Consider the following 19,399-nt stretch of genomic DNA (forward strand, 5'->3'; position numbering starts at 1 on the left):
AACAAAAGGTAAGTAAAAAGAATAAAATGTATTACACTAACAGGTAAAATATTATCCATTTATTAAATAAGTATAAACTTAAATATTCTTGTGGGTTTTTCTGAGACAAGGTCTCACTATAAAGCCCACACTGGCCTTGACTTCAGTAAGTTGCCCAGGCTGGCAGGTGGGCCAAATCATCTTGCCTTGACCTCCTAAGTGCTGGGATTACAGATATATACCACCACCCCCAGCATGTACCATAAATTTAGAATTCTCAGTAATAAGAAAAAATGGTTATCCATTCACCAAATAAGACACTGACCTGCTTATTTCCATGCAAAACTCAAACAGAAACTGATAATTTTTAATTTATTATGTTCACTTTACTCATTTTACAGATGAAAGTGATATGGCACAACGGAAGTTAACTAACTTGCCCAAGGTTATACCTGGTAAGCAAAGAAACCTCATGTATTACACTATATTGCCTCTGTGTAAACCACTATCCCTGCCCTCTAGGAGTTTATAGCATTGAGGAGTAAGGTATACTGATACTGGTAAAACTACTGCTTAGCAGTAGATGAGATCTTTACCTTCAATAACTGCTCTAACTATAAACTAAAACCTCAAGTGCCAAAAACATTCTCCATATATGATCCTAGTATTTGTTGTAAAAAAGGATAAGCTATAAGAAGATGCGGTCATTTTAATTTAAGTAGTTTCCATTTCTACCCTTATGTTTATAGGATATATTAGATATTACAAGAAACCATACAAACTGTTTGTCATATTGGTGCTTCTTCAGACAAATCTAAAAATCAGCAACAATATAACATATGTCCATACTATTTTCAAGTTCTTTTCACATTTGTTATTCTATTTGATATATATATATTTTTTGGTGGTTTGAACTCAGAGTTTGCAAAGCAGGCACTCTACCACTTGAGCCATACCACCTCCACTTGATTCTTTAAAAAAATCCCATGAAAAGAATCTATATACACGTTAAAAACAAACAAACAAAAAAACCCCCACACAACTCAGGAAAGGTGAAAGAATTTGCCTGTGCATCGTTAACAGGGAAGTGAATAATCCAGGTTGTCTGATGCCCAGCCCAGGGGTCTTGCAGTCACCCAGAAAATCACAAGCCTCCCATGATGCTCTCAAGATCACAATGCTACAGGAGATGCCTTTCTGAAAGAGCTGTGTTCATGTGGAGCTCAAAAGGAAGCAGAAGCAGGCAGTAGGACCAGTCAGGCCTGTAGAACAAACACACACTGTTGGTAAAAAGAAAGGGGCAGGCCAAACCAGAGTTGATTTTGTTCTGGTTACAGCTGAAAACAATTGATGACTGCATGGAGGTCAATGACCCCACTGTTGAAGCATCTTGGTAAAAGAAATTTGAAGGTTTTATAACATTTGCAGCTGAGCCCTCTGAACACAAAAAGATAGTAGTTGGGAAGTGAGGCTCTTTCATGGGACCTGGATTGTAGAGGGAGCGGTAAGAGACTTTGGTGCTTCCTCTCTGGCCACCTAGTGAAGATTGACAGAGCATAGTATTTGAATTCATTGCCTCCCATTTCCTTTCTTTCAAGACACTTGCTCTATCAGAGAAAAGGGAAAAGAAACTGTTTTTCAGTGAGCAACCAGAATTTCTTTCTGTTATATACAGAGAACAACAACAACAAAAAAGCCTCAGGAGATCTATGAATAATCTCAAAATTTAGATGTGCTCCACCTCGAAGTCCGTCCACCTGGAAAATCTTCTCTACCCATTACCACTTCAAAAGTACCACAAGACCAATGTTTAAAATCTCAGAATAATTTATAAAAAAATTCCATTCCAGGAAGCACCCACAGAAAGCTACATTTTTTCCTCTCACTACATCCCAAGGTAACAAGTAAACCTTCAGCTCCTATAGAACATGGTTACTTAATTACTGACACCATTTTCTTGCTTCACTCTCAGAAATAACAAAAATATCTTCATGAGATTTAATACTGAGCTTCTCTAGTACAAAAGGTTTGTGATTTGCTTCAATGTCTCTAAGTCACGTTCTATCTTCTCTTTCACTTGGAAAACTGCTGAAACTACTTTTTGCTGCATCTGCATTGTGTGTTAAAAAGTTTTCAAGGGCCAAGTAAGACTGATTTATTCTTTTCCTATAAAAAGTATTTAATCAGCCATGGTGTCACTTTGACAGCTTCTCTCTGGCAGGTAGCTCAAGTTCTAATTACAAGGATAATATACTCTACTTGGGTATTTATTTATTTGTGCTGTAGGTCAAACCCAGGGCTTTGCAAGATGCTAGACAAGCACTCTGTCACTGAGCCACACCCCAGTTCTGTCAGACAGAATCTGGCCTTGAACTCAGTCTAGCTTCCACCTCCCAAATGCTGGAATTACAGGCATGTACCACCATGTCTGGCTCTGCTTGAAAGGATCATAATCAACACTAAATGTAACCAAACTCTAAACTGCATTCTATAATTAAATAAAAAGTAACAATTAAATACACCATGGAAAGACTGTTCTAATTTTTAAAATATTAAAAGCAAATCATTCCCCCAGTCCTACATGAGATTTTTTGAAAATGGTAGATGCTAAAAAAAGCAAGGATAGTGATACATACTATTTAGTGATTTTTTTTTTCCCTCTTTCCATCCCACTCAACCCCTGTGAACCATCTGTGGTAGATCAGGTTATTATTCAGCAAATATCCCTTCCCTCCCCCAGCATCCCTAAGGGAGGAAAATACAGTCAGCCCTCCATATTCTCTAGTTCAGCATCCTTGGCTTCACCAACTGCAGATCGAAACTATTTGGGCGGGGGCAGGGCGGAATAAACATAATTGCACTGTATTGAACATGGACAGACTTTTTTCCTGGTCATTATTCTCTAAATGACACAAGAATTATTTATATAACAATTGTATTGTATTAGGTATTAGAGATGATTTCAAGTATACAGGAGGATGTGTGTAGGTTATAAACAAATACACCATTTTTTTTTCAGACTTTTTTCTTTCAGTACTAGGATCAAACCTAGTGCCCTGCACATGCTAGGCAAGCACTCTACCACTGAGCTACATCCCAGCCCTAAATACTCCACCGTTTTATATAAAGACTGGACCAACCTCGGATTTTGTTATCTGGTGGCCTTTAATTCCTATGCACTTCTTTTTAATACCACTGTACTTCTTTTGGGCTTGACTGTTCTTTTCTCTCTCTCTCACCTTCCTCCAGGGTACTAGGGTTTGAACTCAGGGGCTAGTCCTTGTAAGGTAGGGGCTCTAAAGTCACGCCCCCAAGCCCAGTGTTTGGCTTTGTGACTTGCTTTGGCCTGGTGGTGGGTGCAGCCTACTACTTGCTTTGGTCAATGCAATTTAGCAGATGTGACACTAGTGCAGATATTTGAACTATGCTTGTGCAGTTGGCCTTATCTTTTTGCACTTTCTTTTTTCTTTTTTTAATCGTTTTTACATTTACTCACATGTGTATACATTGTTTGGGCTACCTACCCTACTCCCATCCCCATGTTTCCTTGGGAAGAGCTTACCTTGGGTAGTCCCCACCCCTTCAGCCTTGGCCCCAGAATAAGATATGCAAATCAGAATGGTCCCAGCTGATCCACACACCTACATCCTGAAGCAGAGTTTGAGTGAGAATAAACCTCCAAGCTGCTGAGTTTGGGGGAGGTCTGTTATGTTGAGTTACTGTAGCAACTGTTTTAAAATAATGGTACTGATGGCTCAGAAGATGCAAAACGTACTAAAAGGAGTCCAGAATTCCTTATCTGAAACACTTTGGGTAAATATATTTAGAATTCAGAGTTTTTGAATTCTGTAAAGGTAACATGATACTAATGTGTAGTATCTTCAAGTGTTTTAGGATCACAAAAATCCAACCTATTATAAAGTCTGAAGCAGTCTTAAAAGTATGTAAGACTACAAGTTCAGGTCAGATTTTGCTGTCAATTTGACTAATGAAACAGATTTCAGAATTGTGGATATAGGACTATGGCCCTGTACTATCGAACTCTTTTCTTTCCACTTTCTATTTATTTTACTTTTTATTTATTTATGTATTTTTGCAGTACTGAGGTTTGAACTCAGGTCCTACACCTTGAGCCATGCCACTAGCCCTTTTTTTGTGTGTGATGGGCTTTTTCAAGATAGGGTCTCACAAACTATTTGCTTGGCTTCAAATCACGATACTCCTGATCTCTGCCTCCTGAGTAGCTAGGATTACAGGCGTGAGCCCCCGGTGCGGGGCTTATTTATTTTTTTTAGACAGGGCCTGGGTATGTTGCTCAGGCTGGCCTGGAACTTCTGGGCTCAAGGAATCCTCCTGCATAGTTGGGACTACAGATGTGTATTAACATATCTGAATTAAACTCTTAATTATAAAGATTCTTTCTCCAAAAGTTATTTAACTTCAGACACTCTAATAAAGGTATAACATGAGGGACTGTCTTAAATCTTCTGTGGAAATGGATAGAATACAACTAATTTTTAATAAAAAATTATTACTTATATTTAATTAATTTGCAAACCTCTGCAGCACTGCCTGCATTCTTCTGCTTTGGATTATCTTAAACAAGGAACTGCACAAGGCATCGTGAACCAAACATTAATACTCTTTAATCAGTAAATAGGGTGCTGCTTCTACATAAGCAGACACTGTGATAAGTGCTCAGAAGATTATGGAAATCAGATATTACTTCTGTTTACTTTAAAGAGCTTACTGTCTAGAAAGGAAAACAAATGAGTACCTTTTTATATTGATTACATGTTGAGATACAAATGTTAGCTATATTGGGCTAAATAAAATATTCAAATTAATTTCACCTGTTTCTTGTTAGCCTTAAAAATATGCTACCCTACAAATATGTTTGTTAGAAAATGTAAAATTAGTATTTGGGGTTCACATTTATTTCTTGGCTGTACAGTGCTGTTCTAAAAAGTTTTAGTTTCTTTCTGTAACACAGGCCAACACTCAAAATGCCTGACAATGTTTTCCTCCTTTAGTGTTTGTGACACTGCACTATGGTGGTTCTCCTCCTACCACACGCATTCTCCTCTGGCCACAGGGCATTTTCACTCGCTGACACTTCAAAAAAGTGATACTTCTCAAGAACTTCCTCATCAGTTCTTCTTCCTAACTTCCTTATTTCTGAGTCAGCCTCTCCCATTCCCTAAACCTCGTCAAGTCAGTTGTACGCTTTATTTCTTGCTCCTCAGTTGGTCACCGTGCGCTGTGCACGTTTCTTCTCCTAAGTTTCTGCCTACATCATTAAATATCACCTGAATTATGTAAAACCCACCTCAATTCTCGAAGGCATCCCAGCCTCCACGACCAGTGTAAGGTGCTTAAGGCACACTCCTGACCACAACAGCAAAGGGGAGGAAGAGCAAAACCTACAGACATGCAAGTGTCGGACACACATGCATCGAGACAGACCCGATCGAGTCCGGCAAGTGAGACCCGGGGAGCCTAGCTCCGAGTGCCACTCACTTTGGGACAAGGACCCACTCGGCACGAGGCGCAGGTTCACCAGTTGCCCAAGCAGACAGAGCCCAGTACGCTTCCTCTTTCTCCAGCTCCACTCCCGTCAGACTGTCAATCCGGTCCCCCGCACCTGCGCCCCGACACGCCCGGGGGAGGCCCGCATTACCGACCTAGGCTCAGAGAGGCTCTCTCTTTACCCAGATAAGTGCCGCGCCCGGAGCCCGAGAAACCGGCGGCCCCTCCTCGATTCCCACGCGGGGTTCCTCAGTCTCCAACCGGCCGCGCCCCGCCCCTCATCCTCGAGCACACCGGCTCCGCGGCCCGGAGCGACAAAGGACCAGGCCCCGCCCGCCTGCGTCCTTGCCGGGTCAGGGATGCTCCCTCTCTCCACAATCTAGACACCACACACCTTCTCTTTCCAGGCTGGGGGAGCCTGTTCGCAACCGACGTTTCCTTCCCAGCGGCCGCTGTTTCGTTTCCGATGTGAAATCGCGGCCCACTGAGCTGCCTGTCCCAGGCCCCTCCCTAGAGGCCTCACCGGTGTCATTTCCGGCATGACGTTGGCGGACGGCCCAGGAAAAGGGTGGAGCTTCCGGCAGCGCGCACATATTGCCAGTCGCGGGGACAGGCTGCGTCCAGCGGCTGGAACCGGCCCATAAGGCCACAAGTTCATGCGTAAAGTGGGCCTGCTGCGTTTCAACCAGTGTAAAAGGGATGACATCTAAAATCTAACACCCTCGATTTCTCTATAGTACTTATTTGTAGTTTCTCATCACAGTATCTGTCCGTCCCTCCCCACCTAAAAAATCAAAACTTCTGGCGAGTGGAGAACCTGAGAAAACGTTTTAAGTAGACACCCTCCTAAATTCCTGGGTTGAGAAGCATGGTATTCCTAAATAGCAAAGTTCTACACAGTAAAAAATGTCTTATTTTTGTAATTCCCAAACCTAACGATATCTGGTTCAAACACTTGATGTTCCATCCGCCAGATTTTATTCAACTGTGGTAGAGTATCAACTAATTAAGCAGCATACCACATTCACATTCATCTGCAATTAAAAGTAGAACAGGGACTGGCGGGGTGGCTCAAGCGCTAAGAGCACCTGCTTAGCAAGCGTGAGACCAAGTTCAAATTCCAGTGCTACCAAAAGAGGAGAAAAAAAAACAAAAAACCAACCAACCATGAATACATTTTAATGCAAAGTGAATAGGACAACGGAGAAATGTCCTATCTCATATGTAATCAGTAAAATAAAAATGAGGAGTGACGTAAGTGGTAGAGCACTTACCTAGCAGGCATGAGGCCCTGAGTTCAATCCCAATACCACAGAAAAATAAAAATGAGCGCTTGCCTACAATGTGCAAGGACCTGGGTAAAAAAGTTACCCAGTGCTGGAGGATAAAGCAAAATAGTGGGTTCCACATCAAATCTGAGTTATAGTAGCTGGACCCTGTAACAACAAAAAAAAGATTCTCTCCCATGGTACCCTTTCACATTCCCAAGGCACCAATCCTCTCCCCAAATATTCATTATCCTGTTCCATTACATACATGAACTTCAGCTTTTATGTGTAAAAGCTTCTTAAAAAGTAACCTTTTTCATTAACAGGTATTTTAAAACATTCCTCACCTCCTTCGACCCCTTAAATTTCACAAGGTTATCTTTTTCTTCACCTTTATAAGACAAGTGTGGAGAACAGTGTGTACCACATAGGATAGAACAATTCACTCGATGAACAAGTATAGGCTACAACCAATCTGTGAACTAGTTCAACCTGATTGCAACCCGCTAGGATGCAATGTGATATGAGTACAACGTTTTAAAATGCTATAAACTATTCTTAGAAACAATCTCAATGAAAACATTTTGTGCAAAGATGTTCATGGAATACTGATATGGCAGAATTGGAAAGCTAACAGTCCTGTAACAAATTATGGTTCACCCATGTCATTAAAGTTGTTCATGAAAATAACACACAGAGAAAACTTTATTTTGTCAAGGAAAAGACAAGACAGTTCTATTTACACTTGATGTCAAAACATATTCTCGCAAAAAAAGGAACCAAGACATTAAGAACAGTAACTGAATAGCTACAAATATTTTTTTCCATTTTCTATATTACTTCATCTTTTTAGGAATATGAACCAACACCCAGGATGCACTAAGTGAGCCAACGTGACAGCAGTTAAGATGGAGACTAAAACAAGGTAAAGGTGCTATCTAGATCAAGCCAATAGCAAATGTTGATAGTACTAAAAGAAAACCTAGCATATCTCATTCTGGCGGTCACCACTAGAATGGTGAGGTTGAGACTAGAAACATTTAGATGGCACATACAACTAGAATCTTGGTCATGTAATGGGAAGGAGACAGGATCCAAATTAAGTGTGGTTTTCTAAAACATGTTCCAGACAAAAGGAAGATGAAATTATCTGAGCAAGCTCAAGAAACTTAAGAATGTTGTTAGAAAACAGCAGTGGAGTGAGGAAGTCTTCTAGGCACAGAGTGATTGTTACTTAGCTCTAAGGAGGATGTTTTCATAAACTGGAGATGTACAACTACAGAGAACATGCCTAATACCTTCCTAACTTTTTTTTAAGCTTAAGGGTTATTTGCAAGGTGGGTTAAAAAAAAATCAAATGACTTTTTGTCATTCAGTTAGTATTTTTTTCAGTATCTGCTATGACACTAAGGGTTTAAAAATATTAAAAGCTGCACTGTGTATGAAAAGTGAAACAAAAGAATTTACTAGAGGTCCCAGAGTCTCTGTAGAAGGGAATTCCAGAATGTTCCCAACTTAGGGACAGAAATGGAGTAAATGACAAACAAAAATGGTACGAAAATTCAGCAGTAAGTGATCAAAGAAGCAGAAATTCAGAGTGCTGGATCTGAAAGAATGACTTCTGAGAGGAGCTTGCTAGAGAGGTTGGATCAAGTCACTTAAAGTCAAGACTTGGTCAATACAAGACAAAGGCCAGGTGATTCAGAGGCAATGCAATTCATCACCACACACAAAGAAAACTGCCATGTTTGCTGAAGAAAGTAGATTTGAGACTGCATATTTATCACCAGAGCTCAAGGCTTGAACACATTCTTTTTAGCTCTTACATCATTCCAATTCACTGTAAGCAATGGTTTCTTTAGACTGAGATCTGTTTGCAATCAAAAGCTGCTTTTTAGTATCTTGTATTTCTACCCTTGGGGTTTGAATGTATGTCACTTTTTTACTTTATCTAAATGAAGGAATTGGGGTTTCACAATTCAGCTCCCATTCTGTGTCTGAGAATCTAAAGGTCATCAATACAGTAAGTGATATGGCAGAGTACACAGACCCAGAAGTGCCATATAATTCAAACAATGTGGCTTGAGAAGAACTTTTATTCATTTTTGTCTATAGAAGTTGTTTTTCCTGGATATTTTAAATAGCCATTTCTAATGTGGCCTTTATGACACAAGTAATAAAATTAAATGCAAAAATCAAAGATGAAAAGGTAAGCACTCAAATGCAAATTAACATAAATATTTCAATAATTTACAATAATCACATTTCCAAAATCTGCCAGGTTATCAAAAAACTATTAAGTTCACTTCGATCTATAGTATGTGTGTGATATTAAAAGCCCCTGGGTTTAATGTGTATTTCCCTGTTTAAGACAGTGTTTCTTTGTGATTATTTCATACTCTTATCTCTAGCAGCATTCACAAATCAACTTTCACCATTTTTTGTTAAGCAAAACTGTTTTTTTCAATTCCCTGTTAATAAAAAGCTTAAATATAACCCAGCAAAATCTTGCCATTTCAACATAAAACCTTTATCAGTTTCAGGGTATTAATTGGGAACATTCATAGAACTTATTGTCAAGAGTTGGACAAATAAGCCTCATATCTGTAACCCACTTATATTTACTTGCATTTATTATTTCATATGAAAGGAAAAAAAATGATAGAGTATTTAGTTAAATTTGGTTCTCAAGCCCAATGTTTATTCAATTTCTCTACTAGCTGGTATTCATGACTGATTAATACTTGAAACAGCATTCTGAAAAGTAATGTTTATACAATTATATAGTTTATCGGAAGCACTACAATAAAATTCAATTAACATAAAATTCTCTCTAATATCATCTTTAGGGACTAACTGGGATAAAATCTAGAATACCACTGCTTTTCTCAGCCATCATTCTGGAAGATTGCATTTATGTTCATGAGTAGAACATAATATATATTCTTGCCTTAAAAATGATTTTCTCTTTAAAATCTACTTTAAGAGAAAAATAAGTTGAATTTGTGTTGTCTATTAGGATAAAATTATGAGTAGATACCATAGTGTATTAAAGTGTAGTAGTCCTTGGGCCAGTTGTCATTGGCATTGCCTGGAAAGTTCAAAAGTCTCAGGCTCCACCCAGTCCTACTAAATCAGAATTCTGCATTTTAACAAGATCCCCCAGGTGATTTAGGTGTACGTTAAGATTTGAGAAAAATTACCTCAAACATTTTACTTACCTTTTTCCTTAGAAACAAGTATACATACTTAAAATTACTTGTAGTCTCAAATAAAGAAAAAGCCTTTTAGTTTTGTAACAGCTGGATCAAGACTCAATGTAGTTTTATAAAAACTTTGGACAGGCAGTAAGAATTAATATAAGGTTTCCAAACTGAAATTAACTTATAGGCTTATCATAAACATAACCCAGGATGTTCAAGCAATTTAATAAAGTACATATTTTCCCAGACACTACAATTTGCCCCCTTTATAAATGTCCAATTTTTTATATGCAACTTAAAAAAAAAAGTTGAAGCAAAGTTTTTTTATGAGGCTTACTGGCAAAACTTATTTCAACTAGCATTACGCTTTCAATCTAATGGTCTTTATCCCTACTTACTATGACCACTCCTCCTCTGCTGATGAAATGTTAATATATGAATTTTGAGTTCCTGCCATAAATCACACTGGAGGTGTTACACAGTATAATGTGTATACTCCTAAGGGTTCCAGGTGACATCTCTAGCATTTTTTTGTTTTTTTGTATCTTTTTGGCAGGCAATACTAGGATATAAACTCAGGGCCCTGTGCTTGCTAGGCATGTGATCTACATCTCTAGTTAAAGGATTTGTAAGATAAAGAATTTGTAAGATAACCTAGTTGAAAAAGCATAAGAAATGAGCAAGTTAAATGCAATCTACTTGGATAAACCCTTATGCTAATATGGTTAAATAAAAACAACCTAATATGATGCCTTAGAAGCATCAACTGGGGCTGGAGGGGTGGCTCAAGTGGTAGAACACACGACTTGCAAGTGCAAAGAGCTGAGTTCAAACCCCAGTACTATCATTCCCCCCACCCCCCCAAAAAACCCCAAGAATTTAAAGAGTAGATATGGAAAACATATAAAATACTTTCCACATAGAACCATCAACTGTGCAACATACTAAAATAAACTGCTTGAACAAGGTCTTGGGCTGGGATAAGGGGATGAATCTTAGAAGATTGGTAAATAAATTTGCAATAGTAAGGGACAGCCTTCTGAAGTGTTCCCTTGAAAAGTCATAATCTAAAATATTTTAACACTACATAAGAGGTAATCCCATTGATGTAAAATAGACTCATTCAAAATAAACGGCCGGGTTTGACTTATTGATATCAAGTCCTAAATCCACTAAAAAAAATTTCAACTCATATTTTTAAGTTTTCTAGCATGCACTACACAATTAAAACATGATGCCATTTATTTACAAGACTTAAAGAATGCCTCTCCAGATCAAATATATACATTTTTAACATTTGAAATATTTACACAGTGGAACCATGTCATGGTTCATTGTTAAGAAAGATGTTTTCAAATGTCCTCAAGATTAAAAAAAATCTAGTAACTCACAGTTACACTTTTCTAACAGGCTGATCTTTGTCTTTCTTTTAAATAAACAGACACAGCAACAGCTGCACCTAGTTGGCGTTAAGAACTATTTAAATTTGGTACATTTTTTTAGGCAAATTTTGCTCCTTGGTTATGTTCTGATCTACAATTTTAAAAAGTCCAAGTATGTCTCCAAACACATCATCAGTATATTTAAACTTTGATGAGCAGATATAAAAATTAGTGGTTGTTAACTACTTTGAATGATTTATCCTTGCAAGTAAGATGTAAACTTTGTAAATTGCCAGGCTGAATTCCTATTGTATTGTCAAACTCTTCTAGTCTGTAAACTTGCCTAATTTTATCTTTTTTTTCCTGGGTGCTGGAGATTGAACCCAGGGTTTTTTGCATGCTAAGCATGAGCTCTACACACTGAGCTACACCTCCAGAGCTCCTGTAGTTTTTTTTCCTTTCCACTATACTTTTGGAATGACTTTTTTTTTTCTTTAAACAGAGTGGTATACAAAAATTAACTTAAGGTCAGTTAGTATAAAAATGTACTTAAAATAACTTATAGGAATTTAGAATCTGCCTCATTTCTGAGCAATGAAATTGTGTGTGGTAGGGGGATCACTATGATCCACACTCCTCTAAAAGAAGCTGAAGCAGTCAGCTATTCAGCGAAATCCCATCCTGTTAACAGTGTATATTGTTCACTGGAGGAGAATACCATGCTCTGGGAAACTAATAACCTAATTAAATCAAATATTTGGGTTGGCACAGTATCACTTTTCCTTTATGAGTCTATTGTTCAATCACGAAATGTTTAAGGGAGACCACAAAAGAAAACTAAGAAAGACTTTTATACATACATTCACACGAACACGTTCATTCAGAGATACAATAGGAATGGACTATCTGCTAATTTTTGCACTCTAATTTTTAAATTCCTTGCCTTCACAAGGGCTTGCCATTTCTGATCAAAGGGAAAAGGTGAGGTGGTAACAGATATGACTAATATTTTTTGAATTAAAATTATTCACGGTGGCTGCTTTTCAGTACAGTTCAATATTAAGTTGAATTCTGCAAAAGAATTAGGGAGTCATTTTAATATTTACAAGGAATAAATCAGCAGAACAAGATAATATCAGATAGGCTGTGTACAGTAGCTGCAGCTTATAAAACATACCAGTAATTTGTACCTGGTGAGTATAAAGAGAACCAAAGATTCAGATGACTTTACAACCAAGGGAGTTACACAGGGCATCAACAAATTAGAGGACAAAAAAATTCACATTTTCTACATTTAAAAAAATTACAGATCTCACAAATGTCTTTGGAGACAAAGAAAAATTCAAAGTCCTCTGAAGGCTGGAAAAGAAGTAATCAGAAATGAAATTGTAAATGTAGAGTTTTACTTCACAAGACCAATTTTCTTGGCTTCTGTTTCATATATCAATAATCTCCACATTTTGACTATAAAAACTTCTGCTTCTTCATCAAGTACCTACAAGAGAAAAAAAAAAACATATGCAAGGTAAGTGCTAAAACCACAGTACTTTTTTGATCCAACTATTATTCATTTACCCAGATTTTAATTTTACAGACAGTATACTTGCACATGTATGGCAAAACGACTTCCTAAGGAAAGTAAATGCCTGTCCTAAATTACAGAGTAATTTGGGAAGAACAAAATATAGAACTATATAACTTACTACAAACTATCTCACTTATCACCCCAAAAGGACCTTATAATCTTATCTAACATTTACTAAGTACTAAATTGTATGTTACTGAATTAAGCATTAAGCAAGAATATATGTAAAACCATTTAGTATAGGCTCAGGAATAGTCGGCAGAGTAAATGAGTACCACCATCACCAAGGGGACACAAGGCCACTGTGTCCATTGGCAAATGAATAAACCATAATTACTTTCCCATCTACTTAGGAGCTAGGTACCTTGAGCTCCCACCACTACTCCTACCTTTACCCTAGACACATATATGGACCTCAATCCCAGGAATGAGACTATTTTGCTTCCTTCTGAAAAAAAGCAACTATGATCCATTTCCAAGAGGCCACTGCCTGGATAGAAAGCAGTCTCATGTTGCCAGGTCTTCCTAGAGGCAGTTTAAGGAACCAGATCTTTTCTTAAACAATTTTGTCTCATTTCTGCATCTACTAAGCATGCATCCATGCTGGGTTACTACTTAACTTCACTCAGCTTCAGTTCCCTTATCTATAACATGGAGGAAATGAAGCTATTAAAAGAGTTAATATGTAAACCAGGCATGGTGGTACATGCCTATACTTGGGAGACAGAGACAGGAGGATCTTAAGTTTGAGGCCAGGAAAGGAAAAGGTAGCAGTGAGACCCTATCTCAAAAAAACAAGTTGGGCATAGTAGTTCATGACTCTAAGTCCAACTATTTAGGCAAAAAGTTATCAGGACCACAAAACTCTTAAGTAAAAGAACTAAAGCAGCCAAAAGCTGGAGGCTCTTGCCTATAATCCTAGTTACGTAGGAAGCTGAGATCAGTAAGACAGCAGTCTGAGGTCAACCCAGGCAAATAGTTCGAGACTACATTTTGAAAATAACCAGAGCAATATGGACTGGAAGTATTGCTCAACCAATAGAACACCTGCTTTGTAAGCACAAAGCCCTGAGCTAAAGCCCTCATTAAGAGCTTTGAAGAGTGCTTGGCACATAGTGTTCAGTAAGTAGCCAAAAGAAGTGAGAAATGTAAGAAGTTCTAAGAGGAGCATAAATGTGTAACAATGAATTGAGTAGCATATCATGAACTGCAACATGAACTCATATGGAAGCTGTATGAGGGAAAAAAAAAAAGAGTAAAAACCTCCAGAAAAGTTCATTAATTTATGTAAAATGGGCAAAGATATAGTTTGAAAAAGTCAGATTTTTATTAGGAGTGAAGTACTACTTGAGCTAAAAATTCTTACTTACTCAAGAAACATTTATTAGAGGGCCCATGCCTTTTAACAGAGTTTTAAGCAGATTAACTGGTTTCTTCCCACTGTGATCAATGAGCCAATAGTCAAAACTAATAGAGTTGAACAAATTATACTCCATAGTCAAAATATTTCAATAGATAAAAAAAAAAAAAAAAACTGACGCATGAGTCAGATGATGGCTCATGCCTATAAATCCTAGCTATTCGTGAGGCAGAGATCAGGAGGCTCTCAGTTTGAAGCCAGCCCAGGAAAATAGCTAGCAAGACCCTAGCTTAAAACACATCCAACCAAAAAAAGGGCTGGAGGAATGGTTCATGTGGTAGAGCACCTGCCTAGCAAGTGTGAGGCCCTGAGTTCAAATCCCAAGTGCCACCAAAACAAAACAAATATAAACTGACACATGAAATCTTCACTAAGATTCCAGCTCTGCCAAGACCAAAAACAAGAACACTGATTTTTTACAACTTCCTTCACTCAGGCAGGCCTAACTAGGATACCCACTCTCAAAAGTACATTAAAAAAAACAGGTAATGCTTAGGGTGGAGAGTGGGCTGTTTTTATTTTTTTGTGGTACTGCAGTTTGAACTCATGGCCTGGGCTTGCTGGTCAGGCACTCGACCACTTGAGCCATGCCACCAGACCTTTTTAGCTTTATTTTTTTAATAGAACTCCAGTTTTTCCCTGGTCCAGCCTCAGTGATCCTTCTCCTATACTTCACACGTGGCTGGGATTACAGATGAAAGACATCACACCTGGCCTATTTTGTTGTTTGGTTCTCTTTGGGTGGTACTGGGGTTCGAACCTAAGGCCTCACACTTACTAGGCAGACAGTCTACCAGCTCTTTTTTGTGTTAGGTATTTTTGAAATAGTGCATCCCAAACTATATGCCTGGGGCTGGCCTCTGCTTCCTCAAGCACCTGTCCTTACAAATTGTTTTTGTTAGTAAAACAAGTCCCTTTCCTTCTTATTTTCACCAATTAGACTTTTCTTTATTTTGAGCCACCGGTGCCAAGCCCTATTTTGTTTTTTTTTTTTTGAGACAGGGTCTCACTGTGAAGTCCAGGATGGCATGAAATTCACTGAACATTCTACTCTCTGACCATTACCAATTTTTCCAGTTGTTTCACTCTAACATATCTTGTCCAACTTCATTGGAACCACAAGTCTTTTTAATTCACTCAAACTACCAGTTCTAGTCAGGTCTTTCTTTCTTCTCTTCCTATCTTCAGCCTTCACAATTCAGTCATTTTCTTACTTTTATGAATTCTCTTTCCTTCCCTTTTCTCATAAAATTACAATATTAAAATAAACAACCACTGACTCTAATTCAAAATTAAATGCAATTCAGTATGTGATATTTAGGCTTCCTGATGCTTACCACAGGCTGTGTTCTTACACTTACTGCATAGAAGGAGGAGGGAAAGTAAACCTACCCCATTATACTTCAGCTCAGGCCCTGAGCCTGCTCTATATTGTGAATGGGAAGACATGGGGTAAGGGAAAAAAAGAATTTAATGTTTAGCCACTACAATATACAATATTTATATAATACTTAAGTCTCAGTTTAGAGCATCATTCCTGTGATGCTCTCCTAACTGCCTTGAAGATCACCAGACACTCCATCTCCTCTGTAATCAGTATACTTTATTACTCCAAGTTCACTATATAGTTTCATTACCAGTGGACCTGCCTGCTAGCCACGTTTTGAAAGGCAGACAATCTACCATTTTATGCTTTAGCCAACTGCAGAAGGGGAAGGGGGGTAAGGGAAAGAAGATGGGGAGTGGAGAGGAGGGGAAGGAAAGGCTAATTTTTACATGTTTCTTTCTGTGGGTGCCTTTACCCTCTTTTTGAATGCATGTTAAAGCTCTAATTCAGGCTTTTAAAAAGCAAAGATTCCAACATGGGTACATAATTAATCAAATTCAGAAATTAGTTTGTTCACACAGATAAAGGAGGAGTACATTTCTAACTTACCATAGCAACATCATCTAAAATGCTTTGAGGTGAACTATGAGCCATAACCTAAAAGAAACAAATTGTCATGTTAAAAAGAAAAAAATACCATTTAATCAGTAAGATTTAAGGTATAAAACCTCAGTTCCAAAAAAATAAAAAACCTCAAACTGGTGTGGTAATTTTTTGTAGCCAAGGAAGCTTTCTTTTTTTAAAAAATAAATTTTAATGCCTTTTTGGCAATGGTAATTTTAACCAATTTGCCAAATTCCTTAATTAGGACTAATGGTTTCCTTGAGAATGATGCCAATGGAAGAAAATAAACATATATGGAGAGTTTGGGAATTTGGCAAAATAGTTAGATGTTAGCCAAGGAACCTTTCTATTAGCTTTCTATTCTGGGATCGCAAGCACCAACTATAAGTCAATCCTTAACTTACACAATCCTCCTCCCTCAGCCTCCTGAGTGCTGAGATTCACAAATTTTCTTTTTCTTTTTTTTTTTTGTCTTTCTGGTTCTGGAGTTTGAACTCAAGGTCTCACACTTGCTAGGCAGGCCCTCTACCACTTGAACCACTCCACCAGCCCTTTTTCGTGTAGACTATTTTTGAGATAGGGTATCACTTCTGTTGCATGAACTGGCCTTGGACCACAATCCTTTAGAGAAGCTAGGATTACAGGCATGTATCACTGGCACCCAGCTAATTATAAGTGGAAGGCAGCCTAAGTTTTCTCTTCATTATATTAAAAAACCATTCTAGATGGAAGAAAGGCAGGTTTATGTTTTGGGTTTTTTGGTGTACTGGGGTTTAAACTCAGTGCCTTGTGCTTGCAGCACTCTACCACTTTAGCCACAAATCCAACAAAAAAATAGGACTTTTTACAGGACTGTGATGTTTCTGGCACAGAAACATTAAAGACATGAGCACTGGTGGCTCATGCCTATATTCCTAGCTACTCAGGAGGGAAAGATTAAGAGAATCATGGGTCAAACCACGTCTGGGCAACTAATTCTCGAGATCCTATCTTGAAAAAGCCCTTCATAAAAAAGGGCTGATGGTGTGGCCCAAGGTGTAGGCCCAGAGTTCAAACCCTAGTACTGCAAAATAAAGAGAGAGAGAAAAGACTATGCTTTGAGGATACAATATAAGGATATGTCTTGCTGGTTAACAGTACTGGCTTTAAGTACTGCTACTCACTGTACAACCATGGCTATGACAATCTGTCCACAAACCTCAATTTCTTCAAGTATAAAAAAAGGATAACATTAGTAACTTACACTTAAGTTTTTGAGGTTTAAAGAAAACAAAATCTTATATAAAACACTAACACTGTACCTGCTTAGAACTAGTAAATAATCAATACCAAATGATCACTATGATGATATGGGAATATTTTGCTTCTCTTCCAAAGGATGTGTGACTGACAAAGAAGCTTGGTAAGACAATATACTGGATACCTCCAGAGACCTCAAATTTACTTCAACAGCATTCTTCTAAACAGAAGAAGACAATGGCACTGGGATGGAATTCTCACCATTAGAAGCAGCATAATTGGCAGTAGCCAGCAATTCTGTCCTCTATTAACCTCTGTATAAAAGCATATATTGTGACAAGCCTGAAACAGGGTAGAGGGGTTCATTAAAGCAGCAATGGGCCTGGCTTCTATGACTATAACCCTAACTATTCAGGAGACAGAGATCAGGAGGATGAAAGTTCGAAGCCGGCCATGGGGAAATAGTTTGTGAGACCCTATCTCAAAAATACCCAACACAAAAAAAAGGGCTGGTGGAAAGGCTCAAGTCGTAGAGTACCTGCCTAGCAACCAGAGGCACTGAGTTCAAACCCCTCGTACCACCAAACCAATTGTAAAAAAACAAACAAAAACCACACAACTCTTTTCTGACATAATGGCATATGCCCTTTCATCCCAGCTACTTGAGGCAGAGGCAGAGGCAGAAGGAGGATCATAAGTTGCAGGCCAGCCTGGGCAAAATTATGGATACCCTATCTCAAAAATAAAACTTAAGAAAAAAGTACCAATGGATCATTTAATTGAAACTAAACTATCATGGACTGGGCTCTGTAAGTATTTTAGAAATACTTAGTATTTAGAAATAAAACTTGGGCTTGGAGGGAATAAAAAGACTAACCTTAGAACAAACAAAATCAACTAATGTAGCCTCTTCTTCCCCTATGTATTCTATGATTTTCTTATTGATCCATGGTCTAATTCGTCGCTCCATCAGTATCTGCAAAAAAAAAAAAAAAAAAAAAAAGCATGGTTAATGAACCACGTAATTATAGTCTTTTATAACATCTACTAAAAAGCCTAAAGCCTCACAATTTTTAAGACTAAACTATGTATGTTCATTCACAAGTTGAACTAAGAAACAATTATTTGCTTCTACTCTATGACAGCCCAAAATTTCTCAATATAAATTCCTTGTCCAGGGGTATTTACCTGGTGTCAAGGTTCTTAAGTGCCAAGAGGATTATCCATACTTATTTGTCATTACTAGAATGAAATAAGGTTCTATGTATGCCACACTGAAAACTACTTCTAATATGGTAGTATTTAATTTGCTACTCACAGAATCCACAATAGACCAATCCAGGGGATAAGCAAAGAGTTCAGGTTTGGCTGTAGGGATTTTCTCAATTAGACTCTTAATGTGTTTGCGCTTTTCTTCGGTGTTTACAGTGCCTTTGGCAGCATTTTTATCATCTTCACCATAATCCAAAGGAACCAGTTTCCTTTTTCGGGGTACATCATCACTGTCTTCATCCTCAAATTTGTTAAAGACACTATCTACAGGTAGTTTCTTTCGCTTCACAGAATTAGGTTGCCCAGGACTATTAGAAGCACCTATAGTAAAAACACTATCTTAGTATGAAGACTTAATTTTTAAATGTTAAAACTGACAACTCCCCATCCCTCAAAAGCAGTGCGAAATATACTTCCACAAATCTCCGAGAAAGATCCCAACTATAAAAAATAACTCTCTACTCACAAGTGCTAGAAAATTTAACTTTTCACTTCTTCTCAGAACTCGAGGCAGCTGCGGATATAGGAGCACTAGTAGAACTATGAAAACAATCGTGAGCTAGAAAGGCAT

The 19,399-nt window shown here is 38.0% G+C and overlaps 2 protein-coding genes and 1 non-coding gene across 8 annotated transcripts in view; 1 reads left to right on the forward strand and 2 right to left on the reverse strand.

The window, feature by feature from the left end:
• Psen1 (presenilin 1) overlaps nucleotides 1-6,044 on the reverse strand; it is a 59,855-nt gene extending 53,811 nt beyond the window's left edge. For 2 of the 6 annotated variants that reach the window (XM_020175159.2, XM_020175139.2), the window contains exon 1: nucleotides 5,903-6,044. The gene's annotated coding sequence lies outside the window, so the exon portion shown is untranslated. Of the gene's footprint in view, nucleotides 1-5,499; nucleotides 5,826-5,902 lie in introns of those variants that run through there. The other 4 variants (XM_074067612.1, XM_074067611.1, XM_074067613.1 and 1 more) reach the window with 3 other exon arrangements.
• A 5,159-nt stretch (nucleotides 6,045-11,203) lies between these two features.
• Nucleotides 11,204-19,399, reverse strand: part of Rbm25 (RNA binding motif protein 25) — a 52,953-nt gene continuing 44,757 nt past the window's right edge. The window contains exons 16-19 of the mRNA XM_074067610.1: nucleotides 18,875-19,149; nucleotides 18,434-18,532; nucleotides 16,303-16,350; nucleotides 11,204-12,856 (exon numbers count right to left, since the gene is read on the reverse strand). Of these exons, the coding sequence (XP_073923711.1) occupies nucleotides 12,764-12,856; nucleotides 16,303-16,350; nucleotides 18,434-18,532; nucleotides 18,875-19,149 (515 nt within the window). The 3' untranslated portion in view covers nucleotides 11,204-12,763. The remainder of the gene's footprint in view (nucleotides 12,857-16,302; nucleotides 16,351-18,433; nucleotides 18,533-18,874; nucleotides 19,150-19,399) is intronic.
• Nucleotides 15,687-15,817, forward strand: LOC141422269 (small nucleolar RNA SNORA51). Its single transcript, XR_012446863.1, has one exon. It is a non-coding gene; the product is annotated as a small nucleolar RNA SNORA51 (small nucleolar RNA).

The sequence above is a fragment of the Castor canadensis genome, chromosome 3 (assembly GCF_047511655.1).
Source record: "Castor canadensis chromosome 3, mCasCan1.hap1v2, whole genome shotgun sequence".
Lineage (NCBI taxonomy): Eukaryota > Metazoa > Chordata > Mammalia > Rodentia > Castoridae > Castor > Castor canadensis.